This window comes from Myodes glareolus, chromosome 6 (assembly GCF_982192425.1).
Source record: "Myodes glareolus chromosome 6, mMyoGla1.1, whole genome shotgun sequence".
Lineage (NCBI taxonomy): Eukaryota > Metazoa > Chordata > Mammalia > Rodentia > Cricetidae > Myodes > Myodes glareolus.
Genome location: NC_142031.1, coordinates 7,581,977 through 7,607,444, shown reverse-complemented (window position 1 = coordinate 7,607,444; position 25,468 = coordinate 7,581,977). Strand labels below are relative to the sequence as shown.

The window sequence follows — 25,468 nt, the reverse complement described above, 5'->3', positions numbered from 1 at the left end:
CTTTGAGGCTTAACATGAGGTTATTCTAAAAGCCTGGAAATTAATATTTTGATTAGTATTAAAATCAAGGGATAGCCAGGAGGTGGTGGCCCATACCTTTAATCCCAGTATTTGGGAGGGAGAGGCAGGTATTAGCTTTGTCAAGCAGTGCCTTCAAGATGCTTGGCATCGCCATTCTGAGTTCAAGGCCTGCCTGGTCTACAAAGTGAGTTCCAAGACATACAGAGCTAGTACAACCAAACCAAAAAATAAAAAATAAAAAAATTTTAAAAAAATCAAAAATATTCAGACAGAGAAAACAAGAGATCAATGACTAATTCTTTTGTTGCTGTTATTGTTGTTGGTGTGTTGGTGGTGGATGTGGTGTGTGTTCATGTGAACATATATGTGGACATGCAGTGAAAGCTAGAAACTTCCTCAGAAACTATAACTTTTTTTTTGAGACAGAGTCTCTCATTGGCATGAAGCTTGCTGGCCAGAGAGCACCAGAGAACTGACTATTTCTGCCTGCTTGGTGGTGTGGAGTTTCCCTCTGTATGCTGTGAATATGTTTTATTACCATTTGTTAATAAAGAAGCAGCTTTGGCCTATGGTGGGGCAGAATAGAGCTAGGTGGAAAAACTAAACTGATTGCAGGGAGAAAGAAGACAGAGTCAGGGAGACACCATGCAGCTGCTGAACGACGAAGACGCCAGAACTTTACTGTAAACCACGAGCCTCATGGTAAAATAAATAACAGAAATGGGTTAATCTAAGATGTAAGAGCTAGCTAGGAACACGCCAAAGTCATTGGTTAAACAGCGTTGTGATTAATATAGTTTCTGTGTGATCATTTGAGTCTGGGCAGCTAGGAAATTAAAGTGCAGTCCCGCTTACAGTTCAGAGCTGGGATTCCATGTTTACACCAATCTTGGCTCCTTGACAGCAGGCACCTTAAGTTGAGCTATCTCCATAGCCCAGTCACTAATTCTTTAAGACTGACCACAGTGTCATTAACTACAGACAATGCATCCAACAGAAGGAGTGAGAGTCTGTCAATGACAATGGCTTATTGAAGACTTAGGAAGGCTCAGACAATATAATCTTAAATATTTCTGGTAACAAAGCTACAAAAGTAGAGTATCTGTCTAGTATATAAAGTCCTATGTTCAATTCTTAGCATCAGTAAACCAGATAGTGTGGCATACATCTATATAATCCCAGCACTGAAGTGGACAAAGGATTTTCAAAAGTTCAAAGTCATCTTGGACTACATAGTCTAACCAGAAATAAATGAAATTTTGTCTCAAAAAAAAAAACCCTACATAATCAGTCACTACAAGACTGGGCACGCAGCTCACAGGAAAGGCTGTGTGAGGCCTGTGCTCAAGCTTGAGTACTGCAAAAAATAAATTTTTGAAAATTTATGGGATAAAAGATATTCATTCTCAGAGAGGGCCTTACATCCAGGAACATACTGGCAATACTAAGTGAACTCAGTGAGCTTAAAATAAAGGAAATACAAAACAAAAACCAAGCACATGAAATTAGAAGGCTACAGTGGTGGGGGAGGGGAAGGCTGGAAGGGAAACAGTGGGAGGAGGAGCTCATCAAAACACATTATTCAATCAAGGAATTCTCCAACAATTAACAAAAAGATACAAAAAGGAAGAAGATTTCAGACAATAGGAAGATTATACATTAAGGCCTTGAGAGAGGAATGCTACTGCTCCATTATAGAAACTGAGGAAAAAAAGAGTCAGTGTGGCTGGGGCAAACAGGTTAAGTAGGAAAAGAGATCAGGAAATGTGGCAAGGAACCATACTGTCCACCAGGATTTAAAGATGCACCCCAAATGATTTCCAAACACTAACACAAAATGGTATCTTCTCTAATTATCTATAAGCTCAAAGTCCTGCACCTGATTTAAAGACTGTTCTAGGCCAAGACAAGCAAGTTATAGAGAAAGTTGAAAAGAAGCACACTCCCCTTTTGGTATATGATCACCATAAAACAGAGCTCTTTAGAAATTCAGAGATGTGTGCAACCCCTAACTAACAAAGAAAAAAGTCCAAAGCAATTGCATAAAATAAGTAGAAATCATGTAAATACTGTCAAAAATCACACCACACATCAAATAAATAAATAAATAAATAAATAAATAAATAAATAAATAAATAATTTTAAAAGGGCTGGGGGGTGGTGGCGCATGCCTTTAATCCCAGCAGAGGCAGGTGGATCTCTCAGTAAGCTCAAGGCCAGCCTGGTCTACAGAGTGAGTGCCAGGACAGCCAGGGCTACACAGAAGAACCCTGTTTAAGGGAGAAGGGGGAATCACTAGCATTTTCTTCAAAGGTAGCTTTATTTCCCAGAACAGCAGCTTTGTGTTACAAGAGCATTTCCATTAGTATGAAGCCCAATACACACAAAGGGTGTTTTCTTCTGTCGTGTGTACAACAGTTTTAAAACCACACACTAGCAATATTAAAGAGTTTACATCAAGTAAAAAGAAAAACTGATTCTCAATGTAAATAAAGTCTGTGTTGGTGTGACAGCAGCGAGCAGAGCTGCTTTGCCTCCCAAATATTAAAGTGTGAATATAATTTACGAGATGATCACACACATTAATAATCAAAGAAATTCAAATTTAACAAAAAGTTATATGCTATCAAAATGGCAAAAAATAATATTTTTATCTTTTAAATTAAGTTTATAAACATGTTTGTAAAAATGTGAGGGCAGAGGCCTGCAGAGTCCAGGAAAGGGCATCAGATACCCCAGGGGTAGAACTGCAGGTGGATGTGAGTTGCCTGGTTGGGTCCTGGGAACAGAACTCAAAGCCTCTACAAGAGCAGTTCTCACTCTTAACCACTGAGCCATCTCTACAGTCCCAAATTGGGAAAGAGTTAAAAATAAAAACACTTTATGGTTGCCAGTTTCTCCAGGAAGAATGAAAACTGCTATAACCTTTCTTTCAAAAAGGCCATTTGCCAGTCAAATGTATCCCTTAACAACCAGATACATAACAACACCCAGAAATGACAGCCCAGAACTCTGAACTATTTCTTATTGCAACATTATTCATTATAACCCAAAATCAGAAACAGTCTAAACCCATAAACTTAAGGGAATGCTTTAGGTGAGCAGTCACAAAGTGAGTCTTCTAACACAGTGGGGACGACAGCACAGCCAAGGCGGGGACCACCATAATCCCAGTACTGCTGAGACAGAGCCAGGGCATCTCTGTGATCTCCAGACTAAAAAAAGAAAGGGAGGGAGGGAGGGAGGGAGGAGAGGAGAGGGGAGGGGAGGGGAGGGGAGGGGAGAGGAGGGGAGGGGAAGGGAGAGGAAGGGAGGAGAGGAGAGGAGAGAAGAAAAGAGAAAAAAGCAATGGGGCCCAGCCCAGTGAGATGACCTAAGTTCAATCCTTGGGATTCCACATAGTGGAAGGAGAGAATCAACTCTGGCAACTTCCATTCCTGCATCATGACACTTGATTGTAGATTTATGCACAAATACATTAAATAATTAATTAAATAAATGGATTATTTTGTTTGTTTGTTTTTCAAAACTTGGTTTCTCTCTGTAGCCTTAATTGTCCTGGATCTTAATCTTTGGACCAGGTTGGCCTTGAACTAAGAGATCCACCTGCCTCTACCTCCCACACCACCAAGCATTAAATGAATATTTTAAAAAGATAATAGAGGGACGCTGAACACGGTAGCGAATACCTTTAATCTCAGCGCTCAGGAGGCAGAGGCAGGCAGATCTCTGTGAGTTCGAGGTCGGCCTGGTCTACAGAGTGAGACTAGGATTGTTTTAAGAGACCCTTTCTCAAAAATAATGTGAGGGAATGAAGGGACAGGAATCTAAAAGCTCCTGGTTTCAATCACGCTCTACTCACCTCCACAGAGTAAGACATCTCTTCGTTACAGTTGTCATTGATCTTCTCAAAGAGCTCTTCGCACAGCTAGGAGAACAGAATAAAAGGGACCGTCAACAGCCCAGCCCAGAGAAGTACCTCATTATTCACAGCAATAAGATGATAGTCTCCCTTTTTCTCTCTCCAAATGTGCATGTCATAAACCTCAAACACAATATTTTAAATAAAAATTTTATACTCTAGCCAGGCAGTGGTGGCGCACACCTTTAATGCCAGCACCGGAGAGGCAGGTGGATCTCTGTGAGTTCAAGGCCAGCCTGGTCTACAAGAGCAAGTTCTAGAACAGACTCCAAAGCTACAGAGAAACCCTGCCTCAAAAAACAAAAGCAAAAATATTTTATACTCTGATATGCTCCTGTTATTCTCCTTCAACAACAGAACATTGATATTGTTTCCTTAGGAAGAAACCTCCATTTATTCAAATTTGATTATTTATTTATTTATTTATTTATTATGTATACAATATTCTGTCTGTGTGTCTGCCTGCAGGCCAGAAGAGGGCATCAGATTTCATTTCAGATGGTTGTGAGCCACCATGTGGTTGCTGGGAATTGAACTCAGGACCTTTGGAAGAGCAAGCAATGCTCTTAACCGCTGAGCCATCTCTCCAGCCCTCAAATTTGATTCTTCATCCTATACTCAAGTAACTGGTATACATCACTACAGCAATAAAACTAACTAAAAATGAGCAAAAATTTATAATCAAGGACTTAACTGCAATGGCCTGCATGTGATGTGCATACCTTCAATGCAAGTACTCTGGAGGAAGAAGCAGGAAGAATCTCTGTGAGTTCCAGGCCAGCCCCATCTACATACTGAGTTCTAGGACAGCCAGGGCTATGTAGTGAAACTGAGTCAAAAGGTAAATACGCAAGCAAAAACCAAAGACTCGAAGGCAACATTATTTATCATAAACAAAACTTACAGTCTAAAGAGGGTATAGGGTGCAGCTCAGCTCACAGAATGCTTGCCTAGCTTGCTCAAACCTCTGGGCTGGATCCCTGTAACCTCATAAACTGGGCATCATAGCACATTAAATTTTTAAAAATTAAATACTAATTAAAAAATTAAAACACACAAATTAAAAAAACAAAGGGATAGAATGTAAATAGCGGCAGAGTACTTCCTTAAACACTGGGCCCTAGAGTATTCCTTAGAACCACAAAAAAAGGAAAATAAAAATACACTCTTTAGAGGTGATCTATATAGGAAATTTTTCTTGTTTTATTAATTTGAGTTTTTGAGACAGGGTTTCTCTGTGTAGCCCTAGCTGTCCTAGAACTTGTTCTGTAGACCAGGCTGGCCTCTAACTCAGAGATTCTCCTGCCTCTGCCTCCCAAGTGCTGCGATTGAAAGTGTGTGCCACCGCCATCCGGCTATAGAGGAACTTCTGATAAAATCACATCAGCATTTCCTGCGGGTCCCAGCATAAGCAGCTGACAACACTAACAGACAGGATGGTGTGGCAGTTCAGAAACAGCAATGTCTCTAGAAAATGCTAACTCTCCCTTAAAAATACACCAATCTTTTCCTCTCATACGAAGCACTTCTGAGGGAACAGACAAGCTCCGAATACATTTTCTGGCAAATAAAAAGCAATCTGAGACTGAAAGTATTGATGGGCACAGGTGCTGTCATTCAACTGCTTTACCTGTGGAATGATGCCAGCTTGGCTTTCTTCTTGTTTCCCCATCATTGTGTAGGATTTCCCAGCACCAGTCTGCCCATAGGCAAAAATACAGACATTATATCCTTCAAAGGCATGTAAGAGCATTTCCTTCCCAATGTCATTGTACACACGATTCTGTGATGCAAAGCAAGGATCTTCAGGCTGCAAAGATTAAGAAGAAAAGTTATAGTAGCTTACTAATAGTCTTTCCTATATTAACTTGACAACTTCCACATTAAAAATGTTTGGAATCAGAACAGTCATTTAAACTATACATTTTTAAAGAGCCTTCCACATATTTTTCTTTCTCATTTACACACACACATTCACATAGAAAGGCACTGTAGAAGTTAGAGCTCCAAGATTTTCTTAAGTAAAAAACGGGAATAAGAGACCAAAGGTCAGGTTCACATACCAAACTACTTCTTTGAACTTACTGTAGACAGTGTGCCTGTCTTCAAAGAAAAATACAATTTTAGTGAAGAACATTTTCAATTCTTTCCTCAACCCTCTCCTTGACTAGGCTTTGCAAACAGTATGGAACACTTCTCCTCACAAAACAGGACAACTTAAAATGCCTCAGACACAAGTGCACAGAAATGGAAGGAAATTCAAGTTTAGAGGCAGTCTTTAAAGTCACCAAGATTTGGTCCTACACTGACTAAAGGAGTCAAGAAGAACCAAAATACTTGACTAAAGTAAATATTTTATTCCTCAGGTAGTATTCACTGCATCAAAACTGAACTTATGATTGGATGTATTAACACAGAGTTGTAATTTTGTCACTGAGAAAGAGTCAGAAGGATCAGAAGTTCAAGGTCAGCTTCAGCTATACATAGTGAGGCCAAGTCAGACTCTGTCTCATTCCAGTTTTTTAATTTGTTTTGTTTTTTATTTTTTTATTTTTTTTATAAATTTTTATGATTTATTTATCTTTTATTTTTTATGTGCATTGGTGTGAAAGTGTCAGATCCCCTGGAACTGAATTTTCAGACAGTTGTGAGCTGCCATGTGGGTGCTGGGAATTGAACCTGGGTCCTCTGGAAGAGCAGTCAGTGCTCTTAACCGCTGAGCCATTTCTCCAGTCCTGTTTTGTTTTTTAAAACAGAGTTTCATTATACAGCTCTGGCTGGCCTGGAATTTGATGTATCAACCAGGCTATCCTGGAATTCACAGAAATCCATCTGCCTCTGTCTCTTGATTGTTGGGACTAAAGGTGTGTGCCACCATACCAGGACTTCAAAAGAACTGTCTTTAAAAATGAAAATAAATTAAGAGGCCAGGGCTATGGCTCAGTGGGTAACGTGCTTCTGTGCAAACATGAAAGCCAAAGTTTAGAATCCCAGGACCCACACCAAAGTCGCCCATGGCAGCTGCATCTTTAACCCTCATGCTAAGCAGCAGTCAGGAGGATCAAAGGGCTCACGGACCAGACAGTTTAGCCAGTCAGTGAGCTACTGGTGCAGAAAACCCGTCTCAATATGGTGGAAAGTGATGAAGAACACCAGATATCAACCTCCAGTCTTCGTATGTACACACATGCATCCCCTGCACATACTCACATGAGTGTGCGCGTACACACACACACACACACACACCATGAATGAACAAACAAATAATTTTTCAAAATGAACTTATAAACTGGGAGTTCATTAGCCACGTGTTACAGACCATGCCTGTAATTCTAGCTCTTGAGAGGGTAAATCAGGAATACTGGCCCAAGTTTGAAGCTAGCCTAGAGTATACAGTAAGTTCAAAGCCAATGAGGGCAATGAGATCTGTCTCAAAACAACAAAAAACTAACAATACATCTTCCTCAAACACACACACAGAACTCATCCTTGACCATACTCGGAAAATTAGAATTGGATCTTGAAACAACGTAGGATAAAAGTAAGACAAGAAAGACAAAGGGAGGCAGGGGACTCACCGAGGTGTGAGACCAGTAAGAGTAGTCGAAGCTGAAGGACTTTGGTGCTTCCTTTGGGTTCTTTGGGTTAATAATACCTAGAGAATAAAAATATTAAATTGTGTTAAGTCCTTCAATCATAAGCTTCATTAGCTCAATATATTATACCATATGCTCAAATCGTCCCAAACAGCATATTTATACTATTGAGTCTTAATAGGACAATCAAAAAATAAAAGTATCATTTAAGAGACAATTTATACTAGAACATAGACACACACAGTCAGATCAGACCACACACTCATTTGGATGTTACTAGTACTCAGAATAGAACGTAACATATAATAGGTTCTCAGTAAATCTTCTAGAATTGAGTGTCCTTTCAAAGGTAAGTTAGTGGCTAAAACTTGGAAATGGTCTGTTTCTATCTCAAAGAACCTCATAAGGTTTGAAAATACTTCAACACATTAGAAATAAAAGTTAGAAAGATATTATTATATTAATCCAACCCAATATGAAACAAACTCTTTTGGAAATGCTTGTTATCTACTTCGAAAAAGCATTTGGAGCCGGGAGGTGGTGGAGCATATCTTTAATCCCAGCACTAAGGAGGCAGAGGCAAGCAGATCTCTGTGAGTTTGAGGCCAGCCTGGTCTCCAGAGCTACAGAGAAACCTTGCCTTGAAAAACTAAAAAAAAAAAAAAAAATCATTTGGTAATGAGGTAGTCATTGCAGTTTGTGTTTTCTGAAATTCACAATAGACAATATGTAATCTACTACATGTATATATGTGCATGGATGTTTATGCAGAACCACAGTGTACTAATAAATCACAAATCTCATTGCACATATTGAAAATGGTTTCTCATGTGACTAATACCACCATACCACACTGCAGCAATGCTGAAGTTTAATCCTTCTTTTTTATATATACAAAGCTTTATCTCATATTTCACATGAGACAGACTCTCCCAAACATGTAGTCATGAAATCTCCAAGACTGGATAGCTCAACCAAATCATTTCGCTGAGGCAAGGTTACATCCCAAACTGTCCGTGACAACAGGATTGAAAAGTAAACCTGCCCTCAGCAGCTGGTGTGCAGTACACAAATAGCAACCGTTGCTACGATGCTAAGTTCTCCCTCTGGCTGGATTCCTTTGGGTACAGCCACATACTTATGTGGCAACCTCAAACGCTGACAGAGAATTAATAAGGCTCACATTACACATAATCATGTGACAAGAGAACGTGGTTCTAGAAAGAACATCTCTACAAATACATGGTGATTTAATCAAAGTCTAACAAGAGTACAACACCAGCCAGAATTTGCCACATCGTTCTCCAACCTGTTAAGTCTTTTGCATTTAGTAATCTTTTTTATCTTCCCAATCACTCAGTGAGGCAAATGTTTTCTCATCCCCATTTTGTAAAGAAGTCATCAAAGAAAAGCTCAATATTCCTCAGGTCACAGAGCAGATCGAGAATTTGAATCTGCAGAGCTGCCACAAATAGCCAAGACATCATCATGTAAATGCTTATTCTCTACATACAATGATTACCAAAGTGAAACAGAAGAAGGCATTTTATATATTTGCATGTAGATATATGCATATAGCTACCCCCTAAAATTAAACCATAGGCATTGTTTAAAACTCTCTTTTATTCCTTGCTTTTTTTAGCTTTTCAAGACAGGGTTTCACTGTTTTGCTCTGGCTGTTCTGGAACTCATTTTGTAAACCAGGCTGGCCTCGAACTTACAGAGATCCACCTGCCTCTGCCTCCCAATCCTAATGCTAGGATTAAAGGCATGCACTATCAACAACTGGCAAAGTTTCCTAGTTTAACAATAAGAATTAGACAACAAACTCTACCAAGAACACAAATATAAAATCCTGTTGTATGGGACAGAGCTAAAAACTAGTAAGAACTATGAGGTGGTGGCATGTCCCTGAAATCAATCTTTACCACTCTAAAGCATGGTTAAAATAAGCACTTCTAACATCTAGAAAACTGACTGTTATCAAACACTTAATCCATATGTCATTCTGCCAAGAACATGAGAAAGTACTAATTCTCAGATCCTGTCCCTTGATTTATCATTTCCCTAAGGAGAAAAACAAAGAAAGTCTACATCAGAGTGTAGTAAGTTCACATGAAATCCTTTTCTTCCTTCTCAGCAAGTTTTTCTCTCAGATCTTTGAAGCCTCTGATAGTTATACAACCAATCTGGGTTTCTTGTTTGTTTGCTAGGATTGAAGCCAGAGCTTTGCACAAACTAAGCAAGTATGCTACCATATGCTACATTCCCGGCCCCCTCCTGTTTGTTTGTTTTTTAAAGAATCACTTATGTCAGCGATAAATAGGCCAAGCAGTGGCCTTTGATTCCAGCACTCAGAAGAAGGAGCTCTGTGAGTTCGAGGTCAGCCTGGTCTACAGAACAAGTTCCAGCACAGTCACGGCAGTTACACAGAGAAACCCTGTCTCAAAAAAAAAAAAAAAAAACAAAAAAACAAATAAAATCAACAAACAAAACAAAACAATGAACAAAAATATACAATTTTTCCAAAGCTCTTTATAAGGCTTGGGTTCTAGCTCAGTGGCTTCCTAGCACATAAGACTCTGAGCTCAATCCCAAGCAACACACGACAGTATATAATTGTATAATAGTTTTTATAAATAATATTAAATCTACCCATATTTGATTTTTCTTTTCGAGACAGGGTTTCTCTGTAGCTTTAGAGATTATCCTGGAATTAGCTCTTGAAATCTACTCATATTTGAAATATTTAGTTATCAAATGAAAATACATACACACATACACACACACGTATCAACATTGTTACTTATCTTATTCGGGAGGAAAGCATTATCAGGAACCTCAAAAGGCACGGTGATTTCTACTACCTTTAGAAAACATCGTACTTTATGTGTAGGGTGTGTTGTTTGCATGTATGTCTATCCAGAAGTGGGCATCAGATTTTCTGGAACTGGAGTTACAGATGGTTGGTAGCCACCAAATGGGTGCTGAAAATCAGACGGTCCTCAGGAAGAGCATCCAGTGCTCCTAACAACTGGGTCATCTCTCCATCCCCTAATTTCTACTTAAGTTCTGTATCTGCAATTGTAGATTTTCTTTGGGGGGGGGGTCTTCTATGGGAGTTTACTGCACTTGTGTCTATGCATCACTTACATGCCTGGTGCCTGAAGAGTGCAGATGAATGTTGGGTCCACTGCAGCTGGGCTTACAGATGGTGTAAACCACCCTGTGGGCACTAGAAATTAAACCCAGATCCTATGAAGTGCTCATAACCAGAGCCACTTCACCAGCCATATTCTTTTTATATTGGTTTTCCATTTTGTGTGTGTGTGTGTGTGTGTGTGTGTGTATGAAGCGTGAATTCAAGTACTTGAGTACAGAAAAGGTGTCTGATATATAAGGATATCATTAGGAATCCCCCCTCCTGAGACAGAGTTTCTCTGTGTACCAGCTCTAGTTGTCCTGGAACTAACTCTGTAGACCAGGCTGTCCTCGAACTCAGAGACCCACCTGCCTCTGCCTCCCAAGTGCTGGGATTAAAGGCGTGCGCCACCACTGTCCAGCTCGTTAGGAATCATTTTACTGATTTTTTTCTATCATAGGGCTATCTGGGATATCCAGCCTATTATTCCTGGTAATATTTTTAATTAGGAAATATTGTATATATCTAAGTAACATACATATAAATAAAATATTAAAAAATAAAATATATCTGGCCTGAGCTGTGACCAAGGGCCAAGTCTCGATCCAGGGTCTTAGAGCAACTACAGGAGCCTGTGTTGATGTCTGTGGCTTCTGTTGTCACTAGGGTCCATGCAGAGGCTGGTGGTGGGGTCATGTAGGTGTCCAGGGTCATGCTGCCATGGTGGCCATGCCAATCTAGGTGACCTGCACTGCCACCTGGGACCATGAGCTGCTGTCGAGGACCACATCTGGGTCTGTAGTCCTGCCACAGCATGGGTCTGTGTTGGTGTCCCTTGCTCATGCTGCTACCAGGACCCATGTGGATGCCCGGAGTTTGGGCCACACCTGTAATCATACTGGTGTCCAAGGGCTGTGCCATTGCCAGTGTCAGGCTGATTTGAATAGTTAGGGCTGTCAGCTGGGGTCATGGTATTGTCTGGACCAGGGCTGCAACCAGGGCCTTGTCTGGGTCTGAGACCTGCTACATCCATGGTCAATGATAAGTGCCTAGCCCAATTGATTCACAGCAAAACACTACGTGGAGAAATAGAGTCCAAACTGGAGTTCTCCATTGGGTCCCTCCCCTAGGACTTTGGGGAACACCACAGAAGAGGGGCAGAATGTAGGAGCCAGAGTGGTTGAGATTACCAGGGGAACATGCCCACAGACATCAAGTAAGTGGGCTCGGAAGGGCTCACAGAGACTGAAGTGGCTGGCGATCACAGAGCCTGCATGGATCTGCACTAGGGCCTTTGCATACATAATGCGTTTGTTAGCTTGTTTCTGAGGTGTTCCCCTAACAGTGGGAATGGGAGTGTCTCTGCTCTTTCAGATGCTCGTGTGACTCTTTTGCTCCTACTGGATTGCCTCACCCAGCCTTGAGGAGGGCTTGTGTCTAGGCTTACTGTATCTTGTTAAGCCATGCACATGGATATTCCTGTGAAGCCCGCTTTTTTCTGAAGGGAATCTGAGGAGGATCTGGGGGAGAAGGGAGATGGGGTGTGAGGAATGGGAGAGGGGAAAGTGCAGTCAGGAAGTATCAAAAACAAGAGAGAAAAAACAACATCATGTACACATGCATACAAATACACACAGAGACACATACACACTTGATGGGATGGTAGGGGAAGAACCTCAGAGCTCAGGCTGACTGAAAAGCCGTGCTCCTTCTGCCCCCCTCCTGAATGACACCGTCTAAGTCCTCCTTTATAAAACTGAAAAGCAGGTGCAGGGCTTAAGTCCTGGATGGATTCTTTTCCCAAATCAAAGGGAAACTAGAACTCTCATTTATCCTCTCAAGAAAATCTTCACACCATTTGCCTTTGGGTTCAAACTCTTAATTCCTCATGCCACAGTCAACATTGGTTACCTTAAAAGGGACAGAGAAGAGCAAGATGGTGTCTGCTACCTATAGTACAGAGGACTGTCTTTAAAACAACGATCATGAAATTCAAAGGCCTTAGTTTAATAATGAACCAGAACTAATCATGTTCTGTTTCTCACAGCCACTTCAAGTTAAGATCAACCTCAGAGGGGCAGGGAGATGGCACAGCAGTCAGCGTTGAGCGCTCTTGCAGAGGACCCAGGTGCAGCAGGAACCCAGCACCCACATGGTAGTGCACAGGCACCTCTACTGCAGTTCTAAGGGTTCTTCTGACAACTGTTGAATTCTTTGGGCTCCTACACACAGTTGTACAAATAAACTCACATAGGGGCACACAAATACACATAAATAAACAATAAATAGTTTTTAAAAAAGCTAAACCTTAGAGAACTGGCAAGACAGCTCAGAGAGAAAAGTGCTGGCCAATCAGGCCTGACAACCTGGCTTTGGTCCCTGGGATCCACACAGCAGAAGGAGAGAACTGACTCCCACAAGTTATTCCCTGACCTCCACAGACACACCACAGTGTGCACAGCCACACAATAAACTAAATAAAGTTAAAAAACAACCTCCAAAGTTGTTAAATATTCAATTTTACTCTCTTCCCTCCTCTTCTCCTTGCCTGTTTTCTAATTTAGTTACCACAGCACAAAGACGCAGAAATGTTTTCATTACTGAACCCCAGAAAACAAGGCGCTTAAAACAAGATTTGTATTTAAAACCCTTTTTATTCTCAAGAATAAATTTGTTTATCTAATAACTCAAAGTCACTAATGTAGTAATTACACTGTTGTCGACAAACTACTAAGACTCTGCCTGCAACTATAATTAACATATCAGTGTGGGAGCACTGTAACTTTATATTCGCTCTTCTCAAAAGCATGTTTGGGCTCTTCTGAAAAAGCATGTTTGGGTTGGTTAAAACTCCTAATGATGGACTAGGTGTGGTGGTTCATGTCTGTAATTCTAGCGCTCAGGGGGTTGAAGCAGAAGGATCATGAGTTTGAGGACATCTAAGGCTGCACAGTAAGAACCTGCCTCAAAAACACAAACAAAAAACACCAGTGATACCAGAGAAGCCTTCCTCTGCCAAAAACATCCTATGTCAAAAAATTAAGAAAAAAATGGCACAAAAATAAAAATATGTACACCACTTATATTACAAAACTATGGAATCAAAACCTAAAGCCATACCCTAGTAGAGTCTTCTGGAAATATAGTAAAATGGCATAAAGTACATTTGAACAAAATACATGTAATCACAAAGTGCTTTAATTATTCAAAATAACTACATACTCTAACACGATAAAAACAGGTGTAGGTATATTATACATACTCACCATATACTCAATCCCAAAGACTAAAAAATGTATAGTAAGAAAAGAAGCTGGGAGTGGTGGCACACATCTTTAATCCCAGCATTCCAAAGGCAGAGGCAAGGAGATCTCTATAAGTTCGAGTCAGCTGAGTCTACACAATGAGTTCCAGAACAGCCAGGGCTATATAAAGAGACCCTGTCTTGGAAAAGAAAAAAAGGAAAGAATGAAGGGAGGGAGGGAAAGAGGGAGAAAGGAAGCAAAGCGAGAAAGAGAAAAAAATAAAAGGAAAACTACAACTCTTCCATATCAGTACAGTTCTAACACATAGATACAGACATACAGTGCGATACAGCTGGAGACAGCGCCAGGGCTAAGAGCATTGACTGCTTTTCCGGAGGTCCTGAGTTCAGCTGCTAGTACCCACCAGGCAGCTTACAACAACCTGTAATTCTAGTTCCTGGGGATCTGACCTCTCCTGACCTCCTCAGGTACCAGGAACATAGGTGATACAGAGACATCCATGAAAATATTTATACACATAGAATAATAAAATAGAATTTAGAACATGCTTGTTTTTTTTTTTCTAAAATTTTCAAGGCTGAATATGGTAGCACATGCCTGTAATGCAATCACTCAGAAGATCAAGGCAGGAAAAAAGCAAGGTGAGGCCTGCCTGAGCTATACAGTAAGGCCCCACACTCCCACACCAGAAATGAAGAGCTTCTCAATGAACAATTCTGATCTTCCTAAGCAAATTTTGAACAATTTTAAAAGGAGATAAAGTTGGGGCCAGAGAGATAGCTCAAGGGTAAAAGTACCAGCCACATAAACCTGACTCTGACTCTCAGAGTCAACAGCTGCACAGATGTTCAGCAGCTAAGAGCTTGCTGCTCAGTTAAGAGGCCTAGCGTTCAGATCCCAGCACCCTGTCAGGCATCTCACTAACACTTCTAACTCCAGTCACCAGGGATCTGACATACTCTTCTGGCCTCAAAAAACACCATTAAACATGGACACACAAACCTTGAAGGCCAATGAGCCTGGCAAACACAGAACAGCAGCAGAATCAAGAGAGAAGCCTCAGCAAACTGGAAGGCGGGAACCTGCCTCTAAGAAATTGTGCTTTCCTCTCTACACATGCACCAAGACATGCGAACTTGCCTACTTGCTCAGGCACATACGTACACACTAAACAAACAGATATTGAAAACAAACAGATGAAGCTGCATCTGTTGGCACCGACCTGTAATTCAGCACTAACAAGGCAAATCTGGGAGGATAACCATGAGTTTAAAACTAACCTCATTTACAAAGCAAGTTCCAGGCCATTCAGGGCCACATAGTAAGGCAATCTCAATGAAAAAAGGGGGACGGGGGGCTCTCTGGAAAGCCCCCATCTTATTCTATCTGAGTAGCCCAAAGATTTGAACTGACACTTGTGCCCTTCTATTTTATGATTTCACTTAATAAAGAAAAACACTGGGCAGTGGTGGCACACACCTTTAATCCCAACACTCAAAGGCGGGTGAGTCTCTGTGAGTCCAAGGCCAATTTGGTCTTCAGAGAGAGTTACAGAACAGCCAGAGCTACACAGAAAAATCCTGCCTTAAAAAACAAAAAACAAACAAACAAACAAAAAAGCCAATCTTAATCTAAGATTATATCCAGATTGGATAACAGTGTTACTGAACGAAATAGTAAAACAGTAACAGCACAGGTGACTCTTACAAAGACTGGGGACAGGCCAGACAGCCAAGGTCTAATAACAAGATAAAGGGGAGCCCAGGTGAGCGAGACAAAGTCTCCTCGTCTCAATGACTCCAAAGCAATGAGAAAGATAAGGAGGGAGGGAGAGGGAACTGTGCTTGGTATGTAAAATGAAACAAAATAAACAAACAAAAAAAAACTTTTAAATAAAAAAAAAGTTAAGGAAACCAGTTAGATTATTCTGAGGACTGAATAAATAAACTTTGTAAGTGCCTAAATATGACAACTTATGTGTTGTTTTGAATTAGAAATCACATTTTCTCCACAATTAAAAATATGTAAAAAGTAAAGGGTTTTGGTTTTCCCTGTACATATTTTGCCTCAAGTTTTTCAGTGAAAGGGGTTCTCTGGTTTCTGGCCAGAACATGTCTGGGGAAACAATATATGGGTAGTTAACTCATGTCCTCAATGTGTCCTCTGTCCTGTCAAAACAAAGGCTTCTAAGAAATTTCCAACCTTTCCCCTCTCTTCTCTTCCTTATAAAGATGCCCCACGCCAGGGTTTTCTAACAGGCACCGTACTACTTCAATTACTTACACTATATCCAAAACAAGATTTAAAAACTACAAGCTTTGTGCCCTCTGCTTGCTGAATGACAAAGACCCAATTTTCTGTTCATGCCCACATCCCCCACACTAACAACACAACTGTGAACAGCATTTAATCTACTCTGCTGCACAGTCCTCGACAGAGCAGACACTGAGGCTGTGGATGCCTCGCCTGACGGGAAGCAGATCAGCTCTCCAGCTCGCTAGCTAGCTCACTCTCAGTCTCACACCTCACCAGGCTACCAAAAGCAATCACAATGTCCATGCTATGGACATGGATTTTTAAAACTGAACTCTGAAATGGGAAGCAGAAAGCAAAGACCAGATTCCTAGCAGATCGTATTGTTGGGAGGGGATAGTGACACACGTTTTTAATCCCAGCACTCAGAAGGCAGATACAGGCAGCTGAGTTCCAGGCCAGCCTAGTTTACACAGTTGCTCCAGCCAAGTCAAGGCAAAAAGAGATTTCCCATGGAAATCAGAAGGCAGTATGGGGTTCCCCTGGATCCTGAGTTCTGAGTCATCCACCCCAGTGTGAACCTGGTCCTCGGCAAGAGCAGCAAGTGCTCTTACCTGTTGAGCCATCTCGCCAGCCCCCAGCTGCCTCTTGCTGAGTTGTTTTGGTATGGAAATAATTCAAGTAGCTGAAGAAGCGTATACATAATAAAATCGGTTCTTGGGCCAATGAGAGGCTTTGGAACTTGACACCAAATTGATGGCCCACGTTTAATCCCCAGAATCCCCACAGAAGGAGAGACTCAACACCTAAATGTTGTACTCTTATCTCCACATGTGCTCCATGGCACAAACAATGCTCCCCCATACACACACTAAACACAAACAAACTAAGTAAATGAATAAGCAAATAAATAAATGTAATTTAATATTTTTTAATGCAGTTCTTGGGCCAGCAAGATAGCTCAGCAGGCATGGGCACTTCCGGCACATCAGCAGGCATGGGCACTTCCGGCACATCAGCAGGCATGGGCACTTCCGGCACATCAGCAGGCATGGGCACTTCCGGCACATCAGCAGGCATGGGCACTTCCGGCACAAGCCTGATGAGCTGAGCTGGATCTCCAGAACCCATGTGTGGCAGAAGGAACAAAACTAGCATCATGGTTGTTCTCCACATGTGCACCACCGCAAAGCACACACATACCACACCACACACATACACAGGGTAGAATAAGTTTGAATAAATAGATGAATGAAACAGTTCCAAGTACACAACAGAAAAAGTCCTATCCAACTTATGCACTATTATTTCTGACTTTAAACTTATATTCCTTAGCCAGCAAGATGGCTCAACCAATAAAGATGCTGGCTGCTGAGCTGGACAAATTCAATCCCCGGAATCCACAAAGTAGGAAGAGAAATGACTTTCACAAGCTGTCCTCTGACCTCCATACATGTGCCATGGCATGCACATGCACACACATACACACAATAAAATATAAAATAAAATAAAATAAATGTAAAAACATAAAACAAAATTATTAAACTTGGGCTGAAGAGCTGACTTGGCAGTTAAGAGCACTGGATGCTCTTCCAGAGGACTTGTGTTTAATTCCCAGCTCAAAACTGTCTGTAACTTCAGTTCTTGGGGATCTAACACCCTCACAGACATAAATGCAGGTAAAACATCAATGCACATGAAATAAAAAATAATTAATTAAAAATTAAACTCTGACTGAAAATAACTTTGACACTAAGATTATTTTTAGTGTCACAGAATTATTTTTCAAATTTCATCCTACAAGTATACATCATTCTATTTGATCCTTGCAAACAGCCCCAGAGGAGGTTGGAAAGACATTAGCAACATCCTTCTTTTCCCTTTGTACTGATTCTGGAAACTGAAGCCTATGCCTGACACATGGTAAGTGGTGGCTGTATCAGTGAACTACAACAAGCTTAACATCTCCATTTACTACAGGAAGACCAAGGCTCAAGTGTCTGAAGACAAAAGATGACATAACTGAAGCACAGATCATAAGCACAAAACGTCACTGTCAATCAAACTCCTGAAATCATGAGGTGTGGGTGGGGGACTGAGTCTAGCTTCATATCGACTAAGCACCTGGTCTACCTCTGAGCTATCCCACTAGCTCTGGAATCACACTGCTTTGTTTTATGACAGGTTCTCATTATGAAGCTATGACTGGCCTCACACTCATTAAGTAGCCCAACCTGACCTGAAAATCCAGATCTCTTGCCTCAACCTTTCCTATTGGCATTATAGGTCTACACCATCAAGCCTGGATGAATCATGTGCCAAGGAATGGGGAAGGCATTCAACAGACTATTAAGTGACAGATCACTTTATCTAAACAATAATGGTTTCCCAACATGAGGGACAATTACTGTACAAACTGTTATTCTCACAGAAAATGGAGCAAACAAGAGAGTTCTATTTTTATTCTTAAAGGTATTATCTATAGTCAGTGCTTTAATTCCAGCACTCGGGAGGCACAGGCAGGTGGATCTCTGAGAGTTTGAGGCCAGCCTGGTCTACAGAATAGCCAGGGCTACAAAGAGAAACGCTGTGTTGGGGGAGAGGGAGGCGTGTTATCTGTCTGTCTATAATGACCAAAGAGGAAGGTAATAAATTCTATTTCCTGAACACTTCATTAAGGAAGGTGCAATGGATATGAAACACAGCCTCAGGATTCCTCCAAATTCATGACAACACTGCACAAGGGAAAACCTGTACACTGACACTTTGCCCAAAGGCCAGGCCTGCAATAGAGCGGTGAAGATGATCATCACAGCCAGATTAAGGAACCCTGAGAGAGTAAACTAATCACGCTAATTCTGATCTGCTAAGAAACGGATGAGTAAGGCTGGTTACATGCTCAGTAAAAGGGCCATGAAGCCTGATGACCCAAGTTTAATCCTTGAAACCCACAAGGTACAAAGAAGGAATCACCTCCCTAAGTTGTCCTTTGACCTCCACACACACACAAATAAATAATATGTATATGGATAAACACCAAAATGTCTTTAGAATAACTATTTGAAAACTACCCAGATTTTTCCTAATATAAAGAAAATAGTTACAACATTGACAGTAATTCTGCTGCAAAATGATTGTTAAATCAAAAGAATCCTCTTTTGTTTGTAGAAACAGCCAAAAGATACATCATCTCTTCCTCAATGCTGTGCTATAAATAGAACTCCATAGCAGGAACTTCTAAATAAACACAAAATAGACCACACACACCAAAAACCAGGTTCCAACACTAATATTCTACTAATTTGTGTTCATAAACCCAACTAACCCTTCAAAGCAAGTAGATAAATAGAAGTAGAATACAGAAGAAATACTTCTAATTTACCAAAACCAGTATTATTTTCTATCACATACAAATATGTCTCAACATGATATGCTCAAGTAATCAAATACAGTAATACTTTTTAAGCAAAATAGAAAACAAAAAGAAGTATAGCAGTGGGCAGGGATATCACTCAGCACACACAGGGCCTGTTGTCTGGTCCCTGGTACCCTATATAGACAGACTGATGACTGCCTCTAATTTCAACATTCAGAAAGTGGAATAGGAGGATCAGAAAGAAGCTGAAACTGAAAACCACCCTCCACTACATAGTGAGTTAGAGGCCCGTCTGGGTTACAAGAGACAGTGTCTTAAAAAAAATAGAAAGAGAGAGAGAAAGGGGTACTCCTGACACCTTATCTATAAACGAGAGCACAATCTATGCCCTTCTCTATGACCCTGAACTTTATCCTAGAAGGAAAAAGCAACGGCTATAGAGGGACAGAGCCAGCAAGGCAGCTTGGTGAGTAAAGTGGGTTCTGTCATGCAAACTTGCTCCCTCAGTTGAAGATCCAGAACTCATGGAAAGTGAAAGAAGTAAAGAATCTTCAAAGTTGTCCTCTGACCTCCACACCCACATAGCCACACACATTTGCTACACACACACACACACACACACACACACACACACACACACACACACACTAAACAGATAAATAAACAAATAAGTTGGTAAATAAACAAACAAACTGGAAGGGGCTGAAGACCAGAGTAGGAAAGGTCCACACAAAGTCAGTACCCAAATACACAAGCCTGTGCCAAAGAAAGGTGGCCTTGAAGACCACAATCCTTCCTGACCTTGACATTACTGAGAAAAGAGAAGGCTGCAGACAGTGCAGGATAGGACCTGGACATTGTCTTACTTCTGAGAAATATTTAATCAATTACACGTGGCTTTAGAAGTAAAGATTCCTCTCTCTGGAAAAGGAAGGAGCAAAAATACGGCAGAGAGATTTCAGAAGGAGCAGGCTATGAGGCAAGGCTGTGCCTTGGAAGACACACCCTAACTTCTGCTGTGGACAGGCATAAAGCACCCAACTTCTCTTTTCGGATGACTGATTTAGATTAATTCATAATAGAAACATCGTACAAACTTAAAAGCAGTCCCTTCTACCAGTGTGTAGTGTGGCTCACAGTTACAATCCCAGCACCCAGAAGACTGAGGCTCACTAACCATGGGTATGAGAAAAGTCTAGGCTACAGAGTGACACCTGTCTCAAAAGAGCAAAACAATAAAATAAAAGCATTCTTTTCTACAACAGTCTTTCTCAAACTTCCAAAATGGCCAAACCCTTCCGACAGCCATGTTCTCAGTAAGCAGATGTGGGACGTCCTCCATGCCAGTAGTGATTTGCATCACTTGGTTTAGAACGTGTATGTGTAGCCAGGAAAGCCTTTAAAATGCACCGCTAGGAATCAATTTAAAAAACCACGTCTATCCCACTGAGCCTAAGCATAAAGAATAAAAATTCTAAGATACCAGGCAAGAAAGACTGATAAACAAATGGATTTACCCAAGGGCAAGACACAGAATTCTATGAAACACAAAGAAAATATTACAGTTCAGTCTTCCACCTGTGAGAAAAGCAGCTCTACCCAGCTCCTCTTTGTCTGAGGGAATTAGTGTGTGCTCACTGTCTCCCAACTTCACACCTAACTCAAGCATGAATGTCAAAAGTTAAGACATTACTTTTGACCATTTTCCTTTTTACTACGTAATTAGACAAATAAAGAAACGCATCTGAAGTGGAAGAAACGGGAGGTAGGAAAGGATATTACTGAGCAAAGTCGTTTGTGCTCAGGACTCCAGCGTATTGAAGGCTGTAATATTTGCCTGTGCCAGAAAGTACCTCCTGAAACCACAGGGCACTTAAATAAAAAGGCTGCCAATAACCTTTCTGATTTTGCATGGTCCCCAAAGTATTCTTTATACTTTTCTACTTTTTGATAAAAATTATTACAGAAGGGCAGGCACTCCACACTTCACTGTACTCCATCTGAAATGAGCTAAAATCCAGGCAGGCCAGTTTGCCAGCATTAACAGCCTTTTAGTATATAACACATACGGCTATCCTGTATCCATTTTTTTCAATAATTCATGTACAGGATGGACGGTGTGGTACACACACTTACTCTCGACATTCTCAAGAGGCAGAGGCGGGTGGATCTCTGTGAATTCGAGGCCAGCCTGGTCTACAAAGCAGTTTCTGCCATGGCTGTTATACAGGGAAACCCTGTCTGGGGAGGAAGAAAAAAAAGCATGTACCCTCTCAATCTAAGACTAATCATTTAGTAAGAACACTTGTCTGCCGGGCAGTAGTGGGGCGTGCCCTTAGTCCCAGGGGAGGCAGAGGCCAGCAGAACTGTGAGTTCAAGGTCAGCCTGGTCTACAAGTGCTAGTTCCAGGACAGGCTCTAAAACTACAGAGAAATCCTGTCTTGAAAAACAAAAACAAACAAACAAAAAACTACTTGTTCTTACAGAAGATTCAGGTTCAGGTCCCAGGACTCATGTGATAGCTCACAACCATCTGTAACTCTAGTTTCAGGAGATCAAAAACCCTTTTCTGGTCTCCTCAAGCATCAGGTATGCACATGGTGCACATGCAGGCAAAACAGTCATAAACATAAAATATAATTTTTTAAACAAATAGTCTTAATCTGTTTATTTCTCAAGTGCACCCTACAGTTGTCTCATTATTGACTTAGTCAATAACCCCAGGAAAATGCCTTGTTTTTATCTCCCCAGCAATGTGATTTCACACTCAGTCTTTTTGTTTGACTGTTTGTTACAAGACAGGGTTTCTTTGCATAGCCCTGGCTGTCCTAGAACTTACTCTGTAGACCATGCTGGCCTCAAACTCAGATATCCACCTGCCTCTGCCTCCTGAGCGAGGGGATTAAAGGCTGTGCCACCACCACCCAATCACACTCAGCTTTCCTAAATGAGGGCTCTAGACCCAAATGCAGGTCTGGGGCCGCACAGAAAGCACTTTACTCACTGAGCTAACATCTGAGCTCGAATTTTTATTTCCAAGACAGGGTCTTACTCCATAACCAAAGCTAGCCTCGAACTCACCATCCTTCTGCCTTAATTTCCTTAGTACTGACATTACAGGTATACACCACTACACCTGGCTGCATTTGCTCTTCTTAAAAACTTTAGTTTATGACAAGTATCACTTTGATATCTTTTATTTAGTATCATGATTTTTTTTTTTGAGATTTGAGATTACAGCTCAGTTGGTTGAGTTCCTTTCTCACAGGCAGAAAGTCCTGGGTTCAACTCTCAGCATAGTATAAAGTCAGGTATGGAGGCATAGGGCCTGTAGGTATTCATGAGGTAGAGGCAGGAGGATCGGAAATACAAGTCTGAGATCAACCTATGATATATAAGACCCAATCTTTTAAAAACAGTTTTTTTTTTAAGGAAAAGAATTGAAAAGGGGGCTCATGGCACATGACTTGATTGTTCTGTATGGGAACCAACACTTAAAGAGCTTTCAGAAGCAAGAACTTTCGGTACTTGGCCAGATGATCAGCACTGGCTGTTTTGTCTTATTTTTAAAAAGGAGAAAGTGAGCTGAGCAGCAGTCTCTGTCTCTCTGCCTCCCTCCCTCTAATTCCTGATTGCGGATGCAATGTAGCCAGCAGCCTCCAGCCCCCTGCAGCCATGTCCTTCTCTCCACAAGGGGATGGCACCTTTCCTTCCTTAGTTGTTCTGTCAGGTATTTTGTTGCAGCAATGAAGAAAATAATTAATGCGGATGGATCACTAGCAACACACAGCTATTTTAGTATGTCACATTATTCCTATTGTAATAAGAATTCCACTGTGAGGGTGTAGCAGTAATCAGCCTGAAAAAAATCAATAAGTCTGCTCTATTTACAAAGTAGTCACTAAAAGATGGTGTCTACGTCTATCTAAAATGATATTTTACCTATAAACCCATATAAAATAATTTAGTAATACACATGCAATGGAAACAGCTTAAGTCACATTTCTCTAAGCAGTTTAACAGAGAGTCAAGGTAGGAGGAAACGACTGCTGGAGTATGTGCTGACCACACTGCATTTCTCAAGATATGGTCACTAAATAACTGGCAATCTTGGAACTCACTCTGTAGCTCAGTCTAGCCTCAAACTTCTTCCTGCCTCAATGCCCCAAGATTTATAGTTGTGTGCCACCATGCCTGGCAGTTTACTGTACATTACAATCATAATCAACGTACAAACCAAACGTAGTCAAAAAACATCTTAGCAAGCTCAAATTGCATTTAATAAAAGAAGTAAAAATAATCTTGGGGCTTTAAAGTTATATTTTACTTCAGAATTTAGTAAAAATCACTGCTTATACCTTTACTGTCATGTACCATCAACACTAGTGGAATTCCTTAAGCTACTGAGGCTCTCTCAAAAACAAAGAGTGGAATTAACATCCCGAACTGCAGCAAATAGCTCTAAGTGGAAGCCCTCCAACGGGTCATTCTGAACGGCAAAGGTCATAGTGTTAGGACTTATTCTGAGCACACTGAGAGGGAGGAAGGGGAGAGAAGGGAAGTACAGGTGGAAAACAGCTTGTACTCACTGGTTGAGTTGCCCTGCATCTGAATGATGCACTTGGACTCCTTGCTGGTCTCTCGAGAATTGAAGGGCCTCACTCGAACAGCTACCTTCACTGAGGCTCCCGACATCCTGGTGGCCTTATACTATATATGCAGTCCAGGGATAAAAGTCAAACCTTCTTTTGAAGTTATGTTCAAAGTTCCTTTAAAAGAGAAACAGAGCACACAGGTGATTAGAATTAAGGGATGTGCAGGCTGACTCATGAGCGTGGTCAGTTGTTTCTAAAGTCTGTCCTTTCTCGGCTACAGATCTTACATTCCCAACAGTAACTTACCGAGCAGGAAAGATGGAAGTTCCTTTTCCTATCTTATTATTTTTCTCAAACCCTAAAAAGCCTCGAACTCAGAGATCCACCTGCCTCTGCCTCCCAAATGCTGAGATCAAAGGCATGTGCCACCACTGCCCCAGTAAAAACACCATTTATTACTTTAAGGGAAGTTGATGGATTTTTCTCTACTTGACAATCTGAAACACTTGGTTCTGTGACACTTAAAACAAAAAATAAAGAATGTCCTAGTGTGCTCCTTTACTTACGACAGACTATCTCTTTGACCCTCAAAGGCCCTGCACAACAATCAGGAGACTTGCCAGTGACTTGTGAGCTCAATCAAACCACTCCACTCCACTACTGCAGAGACCATAGGAAAAACACAAACATGTCAGAGGAAGTTTCTCTCTCCACAGACTAAAAACAGTGCAAGCCCATAGGGAAGAAAATGAATAAAAAGTAAGCCATAAGTAATTTCCAAAAGAAACAACCAATAAGAAATTTTTATTCATTACAAAAACATCTTCAAGAAGAAACAATCAAAAAGCTAAAAGGACAAAGTATTTATGAGTTTATCATAGAACCCAATAGAACTTTAAAATCTGACCAATATTTTCTTAAAAAAAAACAAAAACAAAACAGTTCCCATATCAGAATTGAATCACATCTTTTTACTTTTTTATTAATCATTATCAATTTTGAACCACTGAGAAATTACATGCCAAGGTATATAAGCTAAATGGTTTTTTAAAATGTTTGAAGAGTATATCATTTTTACTCCTCTTTTCTCCCTCCAACCAATTTCTCCCACACTCCCACCCCCTTTCAAATTCATAGCTTTTGTCTGTTATTTCAAGTGTGTGTGTGTGTGTGTGTGTGTGTGTGTGTGTGTGTGTGAATATATAAATATATCTGCTCTGTATAACGTTACTTCTATGAGTAAGTTTTCAGGGCTGAACATTTGGGATTGGATAATCAATTGGGACGCTCTTCCCTT

The 25,468-nt window shown here is 40.9% G+C and overlaps 1 protein-coding gene across 11 annotated transcripts in view; it reads right to left on the bottom strand.

The window, feature by feature from the left end:
• Kif1b (kinesin family member 1B) overlaps positions 1 to 25,468 on the bottom strand; it is a 135,555-nt gene that overhangs the window by 93,011 nt on the left and 17,076 nt on the right. For all 11 annotated transcript variants that reach the window (XM_085690275.2, XM_048414937.3, XM_048414948.3 and 8 more), the window contains 4 exons: positions 24,166 to 24,345; positions 7,522 to 7,598; positions 5,574 to 5,753; positions 3,884 to 3,949 (listed from right to left, as the gene is read on the bottom strand). In XM_085690275.2, the coding sequence (XP_085546401.1) occupies positions 3,884 to 3,949; positions 5,574 to 5,753; positions 7,522 to 7,598; positions 24,166 to 24,271 (429 nt within the window). In that variant the 5' untranslated portion in view covers positions 24,272 to 24,345. The remainder of the gene's footprint in view (positions 1 to 3,883; positions 3,950 to 5,573; positions 5,754 to 7,521; positions 7,599 to 24,165; positions 24,346 to 25,468) is intronic.